Genomic DNA, 14,753 nt, shown 5'->3' with positions numbered 1-14,753 from the left:
TTAATATTTAAACTAACATAAAGATGGGTGCACGACTTCAAATTTTGGTGGTGTTTTGTGTGTCATCCAAAATATCAAATATTCACAACCATATTCCCACAGACAATATGTCAACAAATATAATAAATATAATCAGATTTTCCATGTCTGCTTCAATTTAAAGTTTGATTCTTACATAAAACTTTGGAGAAAACTTGAAGTTTTGCCAAAGCTTGACATTTAAATCGAGTTTTAATGTCATGTCATCTGTAAAACCTCAAGTTTTCTCCAAAGTTTTACATGGAAATTGAACTTTAAGTTGAAGCAGACATGAAAAATCTGACTATATTTCTTATGTTTGTTGACATATTGTCTGTGGGAATATGGTTGTGAATATTTGATATTTTGGATGACACACAAAACACCACCAAAATTTGAAGTCGTGCACCCATCTTTATGTTAGTTTAAATATTAAATATTGTCTTCACATTTTGTACAACATATAAACCTCTTTTAAATATCGTTCACCCCGATGTGATAGGTACAAAGTCGAACAAACAACTGAACGCAAATATTCAATGCGACCATTCATGCACGTGATCGATCTATGATCAATGCACCCGCTCGTACCCATAAATCGAAGCGAAAGAGTTCATGATGTTGATGCTGCTATTCGTCAGACGGATTCGGATGCAGCGTTGGCACGACTATCCGCAGTTAGGAAAGGCTATCTGAACGACCGCTTCATCAGTTCCCTGGTACCTCGGGCGCAGCTACAGCCCCTGCGGCCACCGTTGATCAATACTGGCACCTATGTGCGATCTGAAGCCATCGACAGACTTGTGGAACAATGGCTTGAAATTTCCAAGCCAGAGGGGCAGCTTTGTCAGATTGTCAGTCTCGGAGCAGGGAGCGATACACGGTTTTGGCGTTTGATGGTGATTAATGGCTTCCTACCTCCAACGACGGGCTGACAGTGAATGACCAGTAGGATGGACCATGGAAAGACCAGGTTGGAGCGTATTTCGAACTCGACTTTCCGGACGTGACCCTGAAGAAAGCAATGGCCATTCGCAATCCGAGAAGTGGGCTTAGCACTACTCTTGGTCATTCGGAGTTAGGTCAGTGAGATTGCCCAGCCATGTGCAAATAATCACTTCTGCAATGATTACTGTCACAGATCTTGGCGGGCAGGCGTTGCACTCGTCCAGATATCATCTTTTGCCATGTGATCTTCGCAACCCACCTGCAGATATTTTTCCAGGGCTCTTCAAAGAGTATCTGTCACCTACTCTTCCAACACTTCTGTTGTTTGAATGCGTACTAGTTTACATGTCTCCGGAGGCCTCATCAGCCTTGATCCAATGGTTTGTCGGCTTCTTCAGCCCAAGTACCCACACTCCATCGCCAGGCACTCTGGGATGTACAGTGTATGAAATGTTCGGGCTGGAGGATGCCTTTGGGCAGGTTATGATGAACAATCTTCGAGTAAGTCATCCACTTTGACGTTGATTTGTTTGATCTTAGTGCAATGTACCACAAAGGCAAGAAATGTGTCCCTTCCTGGGGCGAAGCCATATCCTTCATTAGAGTCTCTTCCCGCCCGTTTTTCAAGGCACGGATTCACTTCTGCGAAGGCGCTGACGCTTCGTAACATCAGAAGTAATTACATAGAGCCATCAGAATTAGAAAGGTAAGTCTTCTTCTTATGTCATACTTAATACGATTCAGTAAATTTCGTTTATCTGTATTTGACACAGAATATCTAGCCTTGAAATGCTTGATGAGGTCGAAGAGCTCAATCTCGTTCTGGAACATTATGCAATCACATGGGGTATGAAGGCCTCATCAACTGCGACAGTATCCCCATGGATTGAATGGGGCTTACGTCCGGTCAAACAAACTTGACTTCATCTTTTGTTATCAGAATCCTTTTTGATCATCCATTAGCGGATCTGGCGGTGCGCAGTATTGTGATTAGTACATTCATAGTGTCAAATGTTCCAGCAGATGTAATCATGTTCTACTCGCTAGCAGTACTAGTACAAGCGGAGTATAAAATGCGTCTAACTGTTCTCATAAGACAAAGAGAAGGACAAGTGAAGGAAGAGCTAGAGTTCGTGATTTTTACTATTTGTACGGCACTGCAAACGTCAATCGAAGTCTATTTCAGATTGACCGATAAATCATGTAAATAATCTACAGTGGCATGACGGAGGTTCAAGAGTCCGCGGTTCTAGTCTGGCACAAATGTCTACAGCTTATTCTTGATCTCTCTGAGACGGGCACCTTGAAGTCGCTCGTCTACAAGGGCATCGTATTAGAATACGAAAGAAAAGATACGAGACTTACAGTTGCTCTCATAAAGGTTATCACTAGGCACAGAGACTATGTGCAAGTGGATGTTTGAGGCGTCAACCATTTCTGGTATAACTTCCTTTATGCTACATGCTCCCAGCAAGCGCATGTTCATTTCAAACTCATCCTATCAGCGTAGTCAGAAGATGTAGAATTCTAGGGGAGAAGGAACACACATGTAAAATTTGAAGGGCTTGGTCAATACCTTCAGGCCCGTAAGCTGAGTACGCATACAAGAAGGGGCGGCCAACACCAACTGCACAAGGATCAACATAAAGAATGTCTAAAGCAATGCATCACGGATACTTACCAGCTGTAGCACCCAATGCAACAGCTTTCAATACGTCAGTCGCACGGCGGACACCACCATCAATGAAGAGCTGGAACTTCTCATTGGGAAACGACAATCCACGTTTTTCTTTGAGTTTGGTGGTAACTTCAACGAGTACTTCAAGACCCGACCGTGCGAAGTCGAGCTGACGTCCGCCGTGATTCGATAGGACGATGCCACTAAGTCCGATGTCGTATGCCTCGAGTGCATCCTAGATCAAAATGTATGTAAGGCTCAATACCAGGAAAGGATGACTTAAAGTACCTCCCAACATTGGACACCTTTCAAAATCAGGGGCACTTCAAAATTATGAGACCTAGCAATTTTTAGACGAGTGCTTCTGCCCCTTACTGTTAGTGATACTTCTAAACCATGCCATATCAGACCAATTCAATCCAGGGTCGATGAAAGACTATCAGCCAATATGAGCCATATACCACCATGAAACCCTAAATATCACTCACGCTGATAGCTCGCGCGGCTCCCTGGGAGCGATCAACCCCCCCTTGGTCCGCCTTGCTAACTTCTGAGGGGTCTTCAGCTTCAAACTTCTGTCGCATGTCTTTCTCTCTGCGGCCGAGTTGGGGGGCATCAACGGTAATGAATAGCCCTCTGATACCACGTTGCTCGGCATGTCGTACTATGCGTTTCGTGATTTCGCGATCTTTATTGACATAAAGTTGGAAAAATTGAACTTGGCCAGGGGCTGCAGCATCCATGATTTCATCGAAAGAGCATGACGCAAGGGTTGGGATCTGTAGCGAACATGGTAACGGCATTTCAACAATATGAATGTATCAGAAATCCAGACCATTTGAATAATGCCATGCTTCGCCGCCGCCCGTGTCAAATTCAACTCGCCGTCGGGATGACCCAACTTTCCCAAAGCTGTCGCAGTCTGTAGAATAAACTGTTTAGAATATTAAACAGTTGATCGGAAATAAAGAATGTACGATGTACACCGGCATGCTTGACTTCTGCCCTAGTATTGTCGTTGACCAATCAACTTTGGTTACATCTTTGAGAATTCTTGGACGGAACCATATCCTGGAGCATGGAACTTCCATCAGATTCCATACGTTAGTTTATGAGTAGATATACCTATGAAAGGCAGCATGATTCTCCCTGTTCGTAATTTCATCGTCAGCTGCTGAGGAGTAATAGGCCCATGCTTTCTCCGCCATGGTATATTTCGCGATGGCCTGTGAAATACATGAGTATATGCTTTGTGCACATGGTGAAAGTAAACCTCAAAGTCATGCAGGTTCAAAATCTCAGAAAGGGGTGGGCGAGCAGCAATGCGTTCTTGACGTGCACGTTCTTCATCCGTAATTTTCACCTCAACCTTCTCCACAGTCGTGAGATCAACACTCCCCAAACTAACGCAAGTGAGTTTTGGGCGTAATCATGTCAATGGAAAACACCGACTGTTTCTCAGGCTTGAGGTTGGTCGTAATGGCATCTAGTGGATGGATTGGGTCATACTCTGCACTGCCAGGATGTCATAAGAAACAAAAAAAAAAGCGGGCATAGAGAATGACGTACGTCGCATCCTTTCCAGCATACTTCAGGATTATCTTGCTTCCACCTGTGGTCATTAATCAGTCGATGCACATTTCTGTACAAGAGAGGTTGAGTTTCACCGGGGTGGTCTGAAGGTACAGTCAGTCCAGAGTTGGTCACATTGCAATGCGCTCACCGTCCAAGAAGTCTGTGACATCATAAACCTTGCCTACAGAAAAGGTCCAAGTCAGCTATTCGCTTTTGTTGATTCCAAAGTAGACGAGTAGAAGGCCGAAATTATATTTGAAATTGGACCCACCATGTACAATGATCCAACAGCTCTCGCGGCTGTTGTGCACAGCGACTTCCTTGCCAGAGTACGTCTTGCTTGAGCTTGCCATGGTAGTGGTCGCGTCGTAAGAGAACCTGAACACAACTGTCTGAAAAGTTCACTTACAAGCTTACCGTGGTCAGACTCCAAGGTCATAAGAACCAACGGAGCGCCGTAGCCGACTGGATGCCGGTCGGAGTATTTCTGGAGCTTATTCCAGGAACCTATAAGTAACTTGGCTAAATTTTACACATTATCACCAAGTGTATTGCATGCATGTGTAGCTAGCTTGTGGAGAGGTAAAGAAAAATCTAATGATGACAGCGTAATGATAGTAATGCCGATGCCCGTCCCGTATACAATTGAAACAATCAGAAGATGAATTAAAATGGCACAGTAACGAGAAAGATGTCAAAGCCAATTTGGCACTAAATGACATCGAAAGAACTACCTCCCGCCTTTGCGTCTAGGTCGACAACGTCTTGGAGACCCATGACCTCAAAGAAGGCCTTGGGATCCATGCCCTTGGCCGACGAATGGTCAGTGCCAGTCTTCTTCAGAGATTTCATGGCAGCACGAATGCCATGCACGGCAGCGACGCAAGACACGAGTGAGAAAACTGGAAGTAGCTTCAGACATCCCTGCTCATGTAGGTAGTGTGCTCAACTTACTGATGACCTTAGCACCAAGAGCCTCAGCCTCTTTAGTGGTGAAGGAAGGCGTTAGGCCACCGGAAATAACATTAACAAGAACGGGTTTAGGCTTCAAGGCTTCGACCGTGGAGGCTAGAAGATCAGCAGTCTTGACGCCTTCGATGAAGCAGACATCGGCACCGGCATCAGCCGCCAACTGCAACCGATATACGGCTTCTTCCATGCCAAGCACTTGAGCGGAGTCGGTACGTCCAATAATGACCTATTAAGATACATGAGATCGTATATTAAGAATCGCGAAGCACCACTTACGAAGTTCGAATTACCAGGGAAAGAGTCGCGAGCGATGACGGCTGCTCGAATACGAGTAACGAATTCCTCTCGGGAGACAACTTGCTTGCCAATCAAGTGACCGCAACGCTTAGTTTGCACTTGGTCCTCGATGTGCATGCCAGCAACACCGGCGCGGATGTATTGATAGACTGTACGAGCAACCATAGCAGTACCACCGAAGCTGAATCGTACAAAGGCGTTAGCCAAAATGTCCGTACATATATGGGATGTACTTACCCAGTATCAGCATCGGCAATAACAGGAGTGGTTGGACTTAAGCTGCACACCATCTGTGCGCTTTGGACGAAGTCGTTCAATGTAGCAATGGCAAGGTCGGGCATGCCAAGGCGCGAAGCGGTGGTTGCTGCACCACTTTGGTATAAACAGTCGAAACCAGCTTCGAGTGCGCAACGGGCACTAATGCCATCGCAAATACCAGGGGCAATCTGGTAGGACAACTAAGAACACCTTATGCACGGAGGATACATTTCACTTACAACAATACCTGGCCTAGCAAGCATTTGACGAAGACGAGTAGCAGCATCAGGAGAGAGTTCTCCTTCCAGGAAGTTCTCCGGGTCGAGACGGGGGTTGTAGTAAACATCAGCTTTACGCGTCGCCTGGGAGGTGCCCTTATCTTCTGGCTCTGCGTCAGGACTGACTTGGACGACGGGTGCTTCGCTAGAGCCGGAGCTCTTGAAAAAACCAAGACCAGGTGCCATTGAGAAGAAAAATTTAGATGTGTAGAAACGAAGAGTACGAGTGAGCAACAGCTTGAAAAGCTTGAGGGTTGAAGTTCAATGTGGACAGGCAGCCAGGGCAAGGAAAGGAAGGGGGATGATATCGATGGTAAACAATATGTACGGCCTTATAACCTTCGGGTGATTTACATATTGAAATGTTCCGCGGCAGAAAAAACCGTAAACCGGCAGAAAAAGGATAACGTATACGGCGTCAAGGATACAAGTCATACAAGCTGTTTCAGCCACATTCTCTTTCGTTCAGTTTGAGAAATTCGATTTGGACATGGAAAAAAAGAAAGGTGTTGCGGAGACAAGCGGGGGAGAGAAGAGGATGAAAGGGGAAAAGCACGGGATACCTATCAGATTGATGCGGAGCCAGGAGAAAACGGGAAGGGTGTGAGGGTCTTGGCAGCATAGTACTCCGAGAGACACATTGCCGGCAGCCAATCGAAGTGCGAAGCGAAATTCCCGTGACGGCGCTAACTCAGGGTTGAAATGAAGTTAACCCGAGGCAGTCGAGCTCACAGCTCCAAAACAACAGCATCGGCGCCGATCAACGAAAGGAGCGTGCGGAACAGCTTTCAAGTTGGAAACCGACTACCGGTGCGCATACTAGAAAGGACGGTATTTGAGCGGAGGTAAGATACTTGTTGGTTCGGTTAGTAAAGACAAAATTCAATTTCCTAAAATAGTTATGTCAATGTTCTAAATGCTTCCGTTTATGGTCCCGTGGCAGAGTTTTCTCACGGGCGTTAACTCAATTGATTTAGCAAAAGTAACTTGCGTAATAGGCCGGACGGACGGTGTTATGTAAGCAGGGGTCTCCGGGGGTTTTATGCGTACTAGAGCTTGTGTAGTATAGCTCACGTCAGACTTGTATACGACTATTTACTTTTACACACAAATGGAAAATCTGAAATCGGAAACCTTCGAGAATTATGGTTTTTCTTCTCGAAAACGCTCACGGACGAATGTTGACGAGGATGTTCTACTCGTTTCCGTATGCCAAGGCTTTGCTCAATACCTGGTCTTCGGGCTCCGCCCAGATCGAATCTGCAACACAATCAATGCATGCATTCCATGGGTCCCGGTCAGCGATCAGCGCTCAGCACTGACAGCACATAGGCCACGAACCCCTCGAGCCTGAGACACAAGTGTCAAGGACGGAGTTAGGGGGGGTTAGGTACCTATGGATATCCTGGTGATGATCATGGCATCATGATTTGAACACAGACACAATCGACCGGTCCAGCCAGCTTGAGCCGTTTCTGACAGGCTCGCGCTAATCGAGAAATATGTACATAGAACGACTACTTGGAATGTGAGCGAGCACGTGCACGATCCTATCGTACTTTCGCCCAAAGTCCGTATGCGTACGCCACTTTTCCTTCCATTTTCCGGTCTATCCCCGACTGCAATACTCAATCCGATCCGCTAGTGCGCTCGCTGGCATGATCCCTATCCATAGCGGAAGACACTCTACCCCTAATGGCATACTCGACGACGTAAACTGCGCACGCGATATCCCGCACGCTCCGCTTGGAGCATTCAAAAACTCAATAAGATCAGTTCTATTAACACGGATATACTACCCCCATTAAAATCGAACATTGCTGACATGTCTCTAATTTCTACTCACACAATCGCCGAGCACGCCACTGCCTCAAGCTGTTGGATAATTGTGCACGGTGCGTACATCGCGCAATGTCTATCTATTCGGTATCAAGTGCTTACCAACATATACCACAAGGCAAAGTGTATGATGTTACAGATTTTCTGCCCGGTACGTCACTGGTGTCATAAAGTGAATATTTCGCATCCTCATCGCTCGCCGCTGGTTTTTCCAGAACATCCGGGTGGTAGCAAGATCATCCTGAAGTATGCTGGTGCGGATGCAACGTAAGAACCATCACATTGTACATAGCCTAGCCTATTGAGGAAGCCACCGGCTATTGCGGACATCAGTGAAGCATATGACCCTATTCACCCTCCGGATGCCATTACGACCCATCTACCCAAGGAAAAGCAGTGAGTAATATCATCAGGCTTTCTGGAATAAGTATATTAATGGCCGAGTCGTGTGATCTGCGCAGCCTTGGCGTTGTTGATCCGAATACTGTAGCCAAAGTTGTACACAAGGAAGTCACTGCAGAAGAGAAGATTCGCCAAGAATTAATAGTCGCTCGACCCTCCCTGGATGAAATCGTTAATCTGCATGATTTCGAGGTTAGTACTTGGCGTCAGCAGGATCCCGTGACTTAACCACATCTTTGAAAGGCGATCGCAAAAGCAATCCTCTCTCCTAAAGCATGGGCTTACTACTCCTCAGCGTCTGATGATGAAATCACCATCCGGGAAAATCGCGCCGCATACCAAAGGCTCGTCCAGCGTTTTCCATAATCGATGTTATTTTCCAACGTTTTCTAGAATATGGTTCCGTCCTCGTATTCTTCGTGACGTTTCGGTTGTCGATTGGTCGACAACTATTCTCGGTCAGAGATCCTCGCTTCCGGTATACATTGTAAGTACTTGGCATTCTCATGAGTTGTAATTGGTATTGGACTCACATGGATCTGCCAGTCTGCTACAGCACTTGGCAAGCTTGGCCATCCAGATGGAGAACTCAATCTCACCAGAGCAGCCGGCAAGCATGGCGTAATCCAGATGGTAACGGAAATTTTTTTTCATCAAATTGATGCTGGCTATTGTTGACTAGCGATGCAAAGATCCCAACGCTTGCATCTTGCGCATTCGATGAAATTGTCGATGCCGCGGTCCCCGGCCAGGTCCAGTTCCTGCAGCTATATGTCAACCGTGACCGAGAGATCACAAGGAAGTATGTCCAACACGCCGAGAAGCGTGGTGTGAAGGGCCTCTTCATCACCGTCGACGCCCCTCAGCTCGGTCGCCGCGAGAAGGATATGCGCATGAAATTCGTTGATGAATCAGGGGTTGCAAAAGTCCAGGAAAATCAGTCCGGAATCAGGAAGGACGAAGGCGTTGCCCGCGCCATATCTGTAGGTGCAAGCAAATCTTACGTGACAGATCATATTGAATGCATTAATCAGTCCTTCATTGATCCTTCCTTATCATGGAAGGACATTCCCTGGTTTAAGAGCATCACCAATAGTCAGTGCTTCTGGGCCGACTAAATTAAATCTCACGCTTTCATCTCAGTGCCTATCGTCCTCAAGGGTGTTGCTACACCTGAAGACGCACTCATGGCCTACGACTATGGTCTTGCTGGAATTGTGCTATCTAATCACGGTGGCCGACAACTAGACACGGCTCGATCCGGTATCGAGAATCTGATTGAGGTTGTTGCCGCTCTCAAGACCCGTGGCCCTTGGCCTAACCCTAAATTCGAAGTCTTCGTTGATGGTGGCGTTCGGAGAGCCTCCGACGTGCTCAAGGCTATCGCGCTTGGGGCATCTGCCGTTGGCGTTGGTCGGGCATTCATGTACTCATTCTGTGCCTATGGACAGGAAGGCGTTGAAAAAGCCTTCGAAATCATCCAGGTGAGTGGATCGGGCGATCATTGACAGTATGCATGCCTGATAAGGTTATCCCAAAATATAGGATGAGCTGATGATGAACATGCGGCTTCTTGGCGCTCGTACGATAGATGAACTTTCGCCTGAAATGGTTGATGCAAACGCCCTGCACTCGCACGTCGGTCTCACTCCTCCAGATAACCTATATAATACTATATGTGAGCCGTTTGATCGCTTTATGATGTTCCTTCTAAATATGTGCTTCGAAGATCAACCCCTGGCACTTGCCCAGTTCAAGACCAGGCTGTAACATTGGGGTCCTGCATTTGAGTTTTACGTATATTATTCATGAATCTTGAGTTTAGATATGCTGCGGATGACATAAATGATGCCCTCACCGTATATCCCAACGCACATACTAAATTGTGGAAGACCCATCCGAGTGGCCAAGTGTTATTTCAACCTGTTCGGTCACATGACGGTAGTGGCAAGGCTATGCATGGGATAATTCCGAGGGATGACGCGTGACGCGTGACGGTTGACAGTTAATAGAGCGTAATTAAAAAAAACAAGAGATCGAGGGTATCCGAGCCTCGAGGACATGAGTGCCTATATCATGACGTCACCCGTGGGCCCGGAAACATAATTGAGAACCGGCGCAAGATACCGGGCATTGACCGAATCCATTATGATAAGAGTTCGTAAGCCAAGCCTAAGTTAAAGGGGCACAGCTATTTTAACGCGGCCACTGCACACATTGTAGCCCGAATCGATAAGATTAAGACTCGCACGCGGTTGGTTGGACCAATCAGCGCTTGATATGCATGACCTCGGAGTGTCGGAGTGTCCGTTCTTTGAAACACCTGTAGTTCCACCTCACTTGAACGTGAGAGCTACGCCTGATACGGCCGGTCTAATTCACTGGATGGCTTTGGTGCGGTATCTCAAAGGTGTAGCGCGGCGGCGGCGGCGGCGCTTTGCACCTTGTGGGTACAATCACTAGTACTGATCCTCGATCAACGCGGGTTGCGGAGAATTCCAGTGACTGCATCGCGGAAACGGTAGATGGGCATCCAAACCTTCTTTTGGTAACATTGCAATCATATGAAAATGCAGTGGCGGAGATTTCAAACAAACCGATGTTCAATAACTTGCAAGAACGTTCATCTTTCATTTTGCTTATAGTATTATGAGCGCGCGTTGCGAAGATACTGTGCGAACGTGGAAGCTCTCAAAAAAAGGGCTATTCTTGATTAGCGAACTTTCAACAAAACGTACAGGCTGAAGAACGCGCAAATAATAAATAAACAATGCCATAGACACGCGGGGGGAGGGGGGGTGGTTTGGCACAGCATGAATGAGGTCTGACGCGGCGCAATCTGCTTGACGTGGCATAGGCAAGTGTAGAGGTTGACATTAGTACAGAGGCTGCGAAGATGTAGGGAGATCTTGTCATGCGGTACAAGTGGTGCTTGACCCGGCCTAAACCAGGCTTGACAAGGCTGCATTAAACCCGACAAGGTAGAGGCTTGACTTCACACTGCGTCTGGAAACCAACACTAGATCAATTTAGAGGCAATACAAGATGCACAGTCCTACCCCATTGATACATGTCCGACTAGTACTACGAGGCCTATCCGCAGATAGATATCGCTAATTCGTCCGACTCCGGGTCCATAGTTGAAGCACATCGCCGAAGAATGCCAATATCCTTAATCCTGTGAGCCCTCCATAAATTGAAACATACTTTCCTCCGCTACAAACAATTCCACGACCCGTCGGCAGTCGGCAATGTTGGGTCCAAATGTTTTCCGCGATTGGGTGCCAAGACCACCGAGCGCTCCGCGCTCGTGATTACACGTTCGTAATTTGATATAACTGTAACATGACCGGGCCATCTATTAGGCGGTAGGATGGTCCGCTTAGCGGTAACTGCATGTTCACAATTGTCGATCGATACGAACGTACGATGATTATGCCATTTAATGCTAGCTATGGGCAGTAAGATGGTCTCCAGGGGGTATTGTATCATGCTGCAGTCGCCAGATTTATGTTTACTGCTCCACGCGGTGGTGGTATATGGTCGCCTCGCCAAGTCCTCAATTTTTGCTTAAAAATTGTCTATGGTGTGCAAGTAATCCAGGAGTTGGCATGACGCGTGTATAGGTTTGCTTCAGCGGTCATTATGTGATCTGCCGTTCAGCAAGTCGTTGTGTCGTCCGTGCTTTTGATGTGTAAGACTACCTCTTCGTGAAGAATGTTGTCCCCCCCCATTTACCTTCGGCATTATACCACGGCCTAGCAAGGCTTTGTATCGTCACTTGACGAAAATATCCAAGGTTATTGTGGAGGCGCCAAGCATCAGAGGCGTCACCAAGCTCGAGTTGGATGCAAAATGCGGCCAAATGCTGCACCAATGACCTTCAAGAAAATGATAGAGCCACCAGCTGTTATACGGTATGATGCACAATTCGTACTGAGCGAGTGTTACCTGAGCACATTCTACGCCAGATCTGAGCATGCGCATAATTTTTGTGGTTACTCCGTAAAAATGACGGTGGTCACTAGAGTAACGACAAGAATCCTGCTAACTCGAAGCAATAACCTAGATGCACAGCTGTCACAGCAGCTCTTCGTGCACATTGAAGTATCTAGACATGCAATGTTAACTCTCTGCAAGCGCAAATGATAAGGATTGCGTACCGCACGACCTTTCCTATTCCGCGGCATGTTCCTGCACCATCATTTTCCCATTTCACAATCCACCGTCCCACAATCTCGCCCGCAGCATTGAAGGTTTCCGCTATTGTTTCTTCCTCGCCCGGTGCGCCGCCTTTCACCGCCATGAGTGCGTCCTCTTTTGAGGGTGGTAATAGGACACTTTGCGCGAGCGCCCACTTTGCAAACGGTCGCTTCGTGTCTACTAGGAAGTCAGCGTCGTACACGCGCGTGACGAGCCTTTTCAGCGTGAGCGTAAGCGTGGTCATCTCGATGCCTTCGATGCCGCCATTGTCGGCTGGCGAAAGCCTTTGCAGGTCGATGACGTAGGATGCGCCGGACCACCCGACGAGGGCGGTCGAGATAGAACTTGTGGAAAGTGCGGTCATTGCCAGAACGATTCGAGCAGACAGAGGAAGCGATGATTCGACGATGAAGATGAATGGGGTCATGATACACGACAGACCCAAGGATGACAGGGAGAAAATTTTGAGACGACGGAATGTCTGTGTAAGTGGACCATGGTAAGTGACCGGCTCAGCTTGGCTATCTCCAGAAGAAGGTGCTCTTGTTGACAACGCAGCATCGTCTGCTGTTGAAGGTGATGTTGAAAGATGTCTACTCCGGGCAGTAAGTCGTGGCCGCTGCTTCTGCGGACCACATGATGTGGTCCAAGAGTTCAAAGCTCGTGCAGATCTGCAGCAAACCACGGAGCTATTGAATGCAGCAAGCCGATGGGCTCGATAGCTCGGCTAACCTGAGAGTAGTGAGCTGGAACATGTCAATGGCAACTTGTGACGAGGGTTAGGTTATCATGTATTTGCGTATGTTCTCTGGTAATATCTTTATTCCGTCGGCGTTTTGCGTCAGCCTCGATGGACGTGCCAGTATATTATTCTAAAGCTGAGTTCATCGAAACTGTAAGCGACGGACCCAACGGAGTCAGCCAGTTGTTGACACTGATCTAGGACACAGGAAACAAAGTCTCTCGAAGAGCCACTATAGCTGGACCTCAAAATATCATTCTCGGAGGAAAGACTATTATTTCCAGCGGCGCAATCATTCGGGGAGATCTTCGCAGAACAGGTCCTGGTCATGCCGTCGTCATTTCCCTTGGGAGGTACTGCCTTGTCGGCGAGGGTTGCGTGATGAGGTATGTCTTACTTGGAGGTAACATATGCGTCTAACTTGGAGGTTTTACGATATTCCAGGCCACCATACAAGACGTATCGCGGAAATTTCAATTACTACCCAATGAAGATCGGGGACTATGTTCACGTCGGTGCGAACACCGTCGTCGAAGCCGCGACGATTGGGAACCATGTTGTGATTGGGAAGAACTGTGTTATTGTAAGTCTTCATAACTCAGGCTACGTTGTCTTCAACGTTCACTGAGCATGTTTTTCAGGGAAAGTTTACGATCATCAAAGACTTGCGCGCAGGTCGCGGATAACACTGTCATTCCTCCCAACACCGTTATTCCAGCTCTGGCACTATTCTCTGGCTCGCCAGGCTAGTGACTTTTAATGTTGGCTTATGTCTCGTGATAATGATGCCTATTCTCACAGGTCGCTTTATTGAAGATTTACCAGAGTCGACACAAGAGATGGTTGAATCCCAGACAAAACAGTACTACAGTCGTTTCCAGCCTTTAGAGCGATGATTAGGCATCGTGACCGCCTACTAGGCTTAGCCCACTTACCATCACTTGTATTATCAGATTGATCACATACTTATCATATGTCATCTCTGGGCAGTCAGCGGTATTTTGCATTGCACCTGCCCTACAGTAACATCACATCTCGGTTATGCTACTCTCCCATGGTTCTCATCGACACTGCCTCCGGGTCAAGCTCGAATTCCCGCTAAGCCACTCCCACAAGTTGAAGTAATAATATCAGTGTGTACGCATCTCATGACCGTCGAACAGCTGCTTTTCTAGAACTTCTCTTTTCATGTTTGCCAAAACCTGATTAGTACTATCATGTAACTTTCTCCGGCTTTCTGGTCTCGTTCTCTGACTCTGCATGTATAGATTTGCCTTCATGCGTGGGTATCGCTGCGTGGCGCATGTTGTTCCGAGCACGGCTGTCCGTCTCACAATATGATATTATTTCTGACATAAACGCCGCGGCACGCTCTGCCAGTGGTTCCGGCGTTCGTCGCTTCGGGATGTTCGTCGGATGGGCTACATCCATCCGATCATATCTAACGGACCAGGCTAGTCTATTGGCTTTGCCGATGCAGGCACGTCCGTGCTAGTAGCGCAGGGTCGACCGGCAGCCTGCGGCCTGCTCCTTTTATGCATGC

The 14,753-nt window shown here is 47.3% G+C and overlaps 6 protein-coding genes across 6 annotated transcripts; 3 read left to right on the top strand and 3 right to left on the bottom strand.

The window, feature by feature from the left end:
* Positions 1–592: 592 nt before the first annotated feature.
* Positions 593–1,760, top strand: F5891DRAFT_1019133 (S-adenosyl-L-methionine-dependent methyltransferase; the record flags this gene model as incomplete). The annotated part of the gene is made up of 4 exons (XM_041361075.1): positions 593–917; positions 971–1,100; positions 1,160–1,467; positions 1,524–1,760. Coding segments are annotated over 4 exons (916 nt in total), but the record flags the coding sequence as incomplete, so codon positions are not given.
* Positions 1,761–2,260: 500 nt separating this feature from the next.
* F5891DRAFT_1019125 (FMN-dependent dehydrogenase-domain-containing protein) lies at positions 2,261–4,685 on the bottom strand. The gene is made up of 15 exons (XM_041361074.1): positions 4,491–4,685; positions 4,368–4,400; positions 4,312–4,320; positions 4,214–4,256; positions 4,097–4,159; positions 3,918–4,047; positions 3,770–3,870; positions 3,622–3,715; positions 3,480–3,566; positions 3,133–3,423; positions 3,020–3,080; positions 2,933–2,967; positions 2,648–2,879; positions 2,514–2,593; positions 2,261–2,464 (listed from the first exon to the last, which is right to left on the bottom strand). The coding sequence occupies exons 1-15, from the start codon at positions 4,570–4,572 to the stop codon at positions 2,300–2,302; spliced, it is 1,506 nt and encodes a 501-aa protein (XP_041228967.1). The 5' UTR covers positions 4,573–4,685; the 3' UTR covers positions 2,261–2,299.
* Positions 4,686–4,907: 222 nt separating this feature from the next.
* Positions 4,908–6,339, bottom strand: F5891DRAFT_99374 (phosphoenolpyruvate pyruvate domain-containing protein). The gene is made up of 5 exons (XM_041378261.1): positions 5,986–6,339; positions 5,726–5,934; positions 5,468–5,669; positions 5,174–5,417; positions 4,908–5,121 (listed from the first exon to the last, which is right to left on the bottom strand). The coding sequence occupies exons 1-5, from the start codon at positions 6,208–6,210 to the stop codon at positions 4,931–4,933; spliced, it is 1,071 nt and encodes a 356-aa protein (XP_041228966.1). The 5' UTR covers positions 6,211–6,339; the 3' UTR covers positions 4,908–4,930.
* A 1,332-nt stretch (positions 6,340–7,671) lies between these two features.
* F5891DRAFT_99348 (glyoxylate dehydrogenase) lies at positions 7,672–10,252 on the top strand. Its single transcript, XM_041378252.1, has 12 exons — positions 7,672–7,919; positions 7,982–8,014; positions 8,079–8,130; positions 8,197–8,259; positions 8,325–8,457; positions 8,509–8,609; positions 8,659–8,752; positions 8,812–8,898; positions 8,958–9,360; positions 9,409–9,749; positions 9,811–9,943; positions 9,995–10,252. Exons 1-12 carry the CDS (start codon positions 7,850–7,852, stop codon positions 10,033–10,035), a joined length of 1,551 nt encoding a protein of 516 aa, XP_041228965.1. The 5' UTR covers positions 7,672–7,849; the 3' UTR covers positions 10,036–10,252.
* Positions 10,253–12,051: 1,799 nt separating this feature from the next.
* On the bottom strand, positions 12,052–13,102 carry F5891DRAFT_99297 (uncharacterized protein). The gene is made up of 2 exons (XM_041378226.1): positions 12,429–13,102; positions 12,052–12,376 (listed from the first exon to the last, which is right to left on the bottom strand). The coding sequence occupies exons 1-2, from the start codon at positions 12,893–12,895 to the stop codon at positions 12,346–12,348; spliced, it is 498 nt and encodes a 165-aa protein (XP_041228964.1). The 5' UTR covers positions 12,896–13,102; the 3' UTR covers positions 12,052–12,345.
* A 144-nt stretch (positions 13,103–13,246) lies between these two features.
* Positions 13,247–14,361, top strand: F5891DRAFT_1019107 (dynactin, subunit p25). Its single transcript, XM_041361073.1, has 5 exons — positions 13,247–13,363; positions 13,412–13,596; positions 13,655–13,793; positions 13,874–13,955; positions 14,012–14,361. The coding sequence occupies exons 1-5, from the start codon at positions 13,319–13,321 to the stop codon at positions 14,104–14,106; spliced, it is 546 nt and encodes a 181-aa protein (XP_041228963.1). The 5' UTR covers positions 13,247–13,318; the 3' UTR covers positions 14,107–14,361.
* Positions 14,362–14,753: the final 392 nt, after the last annotated feature.

This window comes from Suillus fuscotomentosus, assembly GCF_016647785.1.
Source record: "Suillus fuscotomentosus strain FC203 chromosome Unknown F5891scaffold_13, whole genome shotgun sequence".
NCBI lineage: Eukaryota > Fungi > Basidiomycota > Agaricomycetes > Boletales > Suillaceae > Suillus > Suillus fuscotomentosus.
Note: the sequence above shows the minus strand (reverse complement) of the source record. Positions and strands in the feature narration are given on the sequence as shown.

Bases quoted from the DNA above. Each gene is read 5' to 3' on its own strand.
- F5891DRAFT_99297 (XM_041378226.1), bottom strand. From the start codon at position 12,895: ATGACCCCATTCATCTTCATCGTCGAATCATCGCTTCCTCTGTCTGCT. The intron at 12,377-12,428 runs GTACGCAATCCT...TTGCATGTCTAG, and splicing joins GGAATAGGAAAGGTCGTGCG to ATACTTCAATGTGCACGAAG.
- F5891DRAFT_1019107 (XM_041361073.1), top strand. From the start codon at position 13,319: ATGGACGTGCCAGTATATTATTCTAAAGCTGAGTTCATCGAAACT. The intron at 13,794-13,873 runs GTAAGTCTTCAT...CGATCATCAAAG, and splicing joins TTGGGAAGAACTGTGTTATT to ACTTGCGCGCAGGTCGCGGA. The intron at 13,956-14,011 runs GCTAGTGACTTT...CTATTCTCACAG, and splicing joins ACTATTCTCTGGCTCGCCAG to GTCGCTTTATTGAAGATTTA.
- F5891DRAFT_99348 (XM_041378252.1), top strand. From the start codon at position 7,850: ATGTCTCTAATTTCTACTCACACAATCGCCGAGCACGCCACTGCCTCA. The intron at 7,920-7,981 runs GTGCGTACATCG...ATATACCACAAG, and splicing joins CTGTTGGATAATTGTGCACG to GCAAAGTGTATGATGTTACA. The intron at 8,899-8,957 runs GTAACGGAAATT...AGCGATGCAAAG, and splicing joins AGCATGGCGTAATCCAGATG to ATCCCAACGCTTGCATCTTG.
- F5891DRAFT_1019125 (XM_041361074.1), bottom strand. From the start codon at position 4,572: ATGGCAAGCTCAAGCAAGACGTACTCTGGCAAGGAAGTCGCTGTGCAC. The intron at 4,401-4,490 runs GTGGGTCCAATT...CCTTTTCTGTAG, and splicing joins CTGTTGGATCATTGTACATG to GCAAGGTTTATGATGTCACA. The intron at 2,968-3,019 runs GTAAGGGGCAGA...ATAATTTTGAAG, and splicing joins GTTTAGAAGTATCACTAACA to TGCCCCTGATTTTGAAAGGT.
- F5891DRAFT_99374 (XM_041378261.1), bottom strand. From the start codon at position 6,210: ATGGCACCTGGTCTTGGTTTTTTCAAGAGCTCCGGCTCTAGCGAAGCA. The intron at 5,418-5,467 runs GTAAGTGGTGCT...GTATCTTAATAG, and splicing joins TCCCTGGTAATTCGAACTTC to GTCATTATTGGACGTACCGA. The intron at 5,122-5,173 runs GTAAGTTGAGCA...AGCTACTTCCAG, and splicing joins TCTTGGTGCTAAGGTCATCA to TTTTCTCACTCGTGTCTTGC.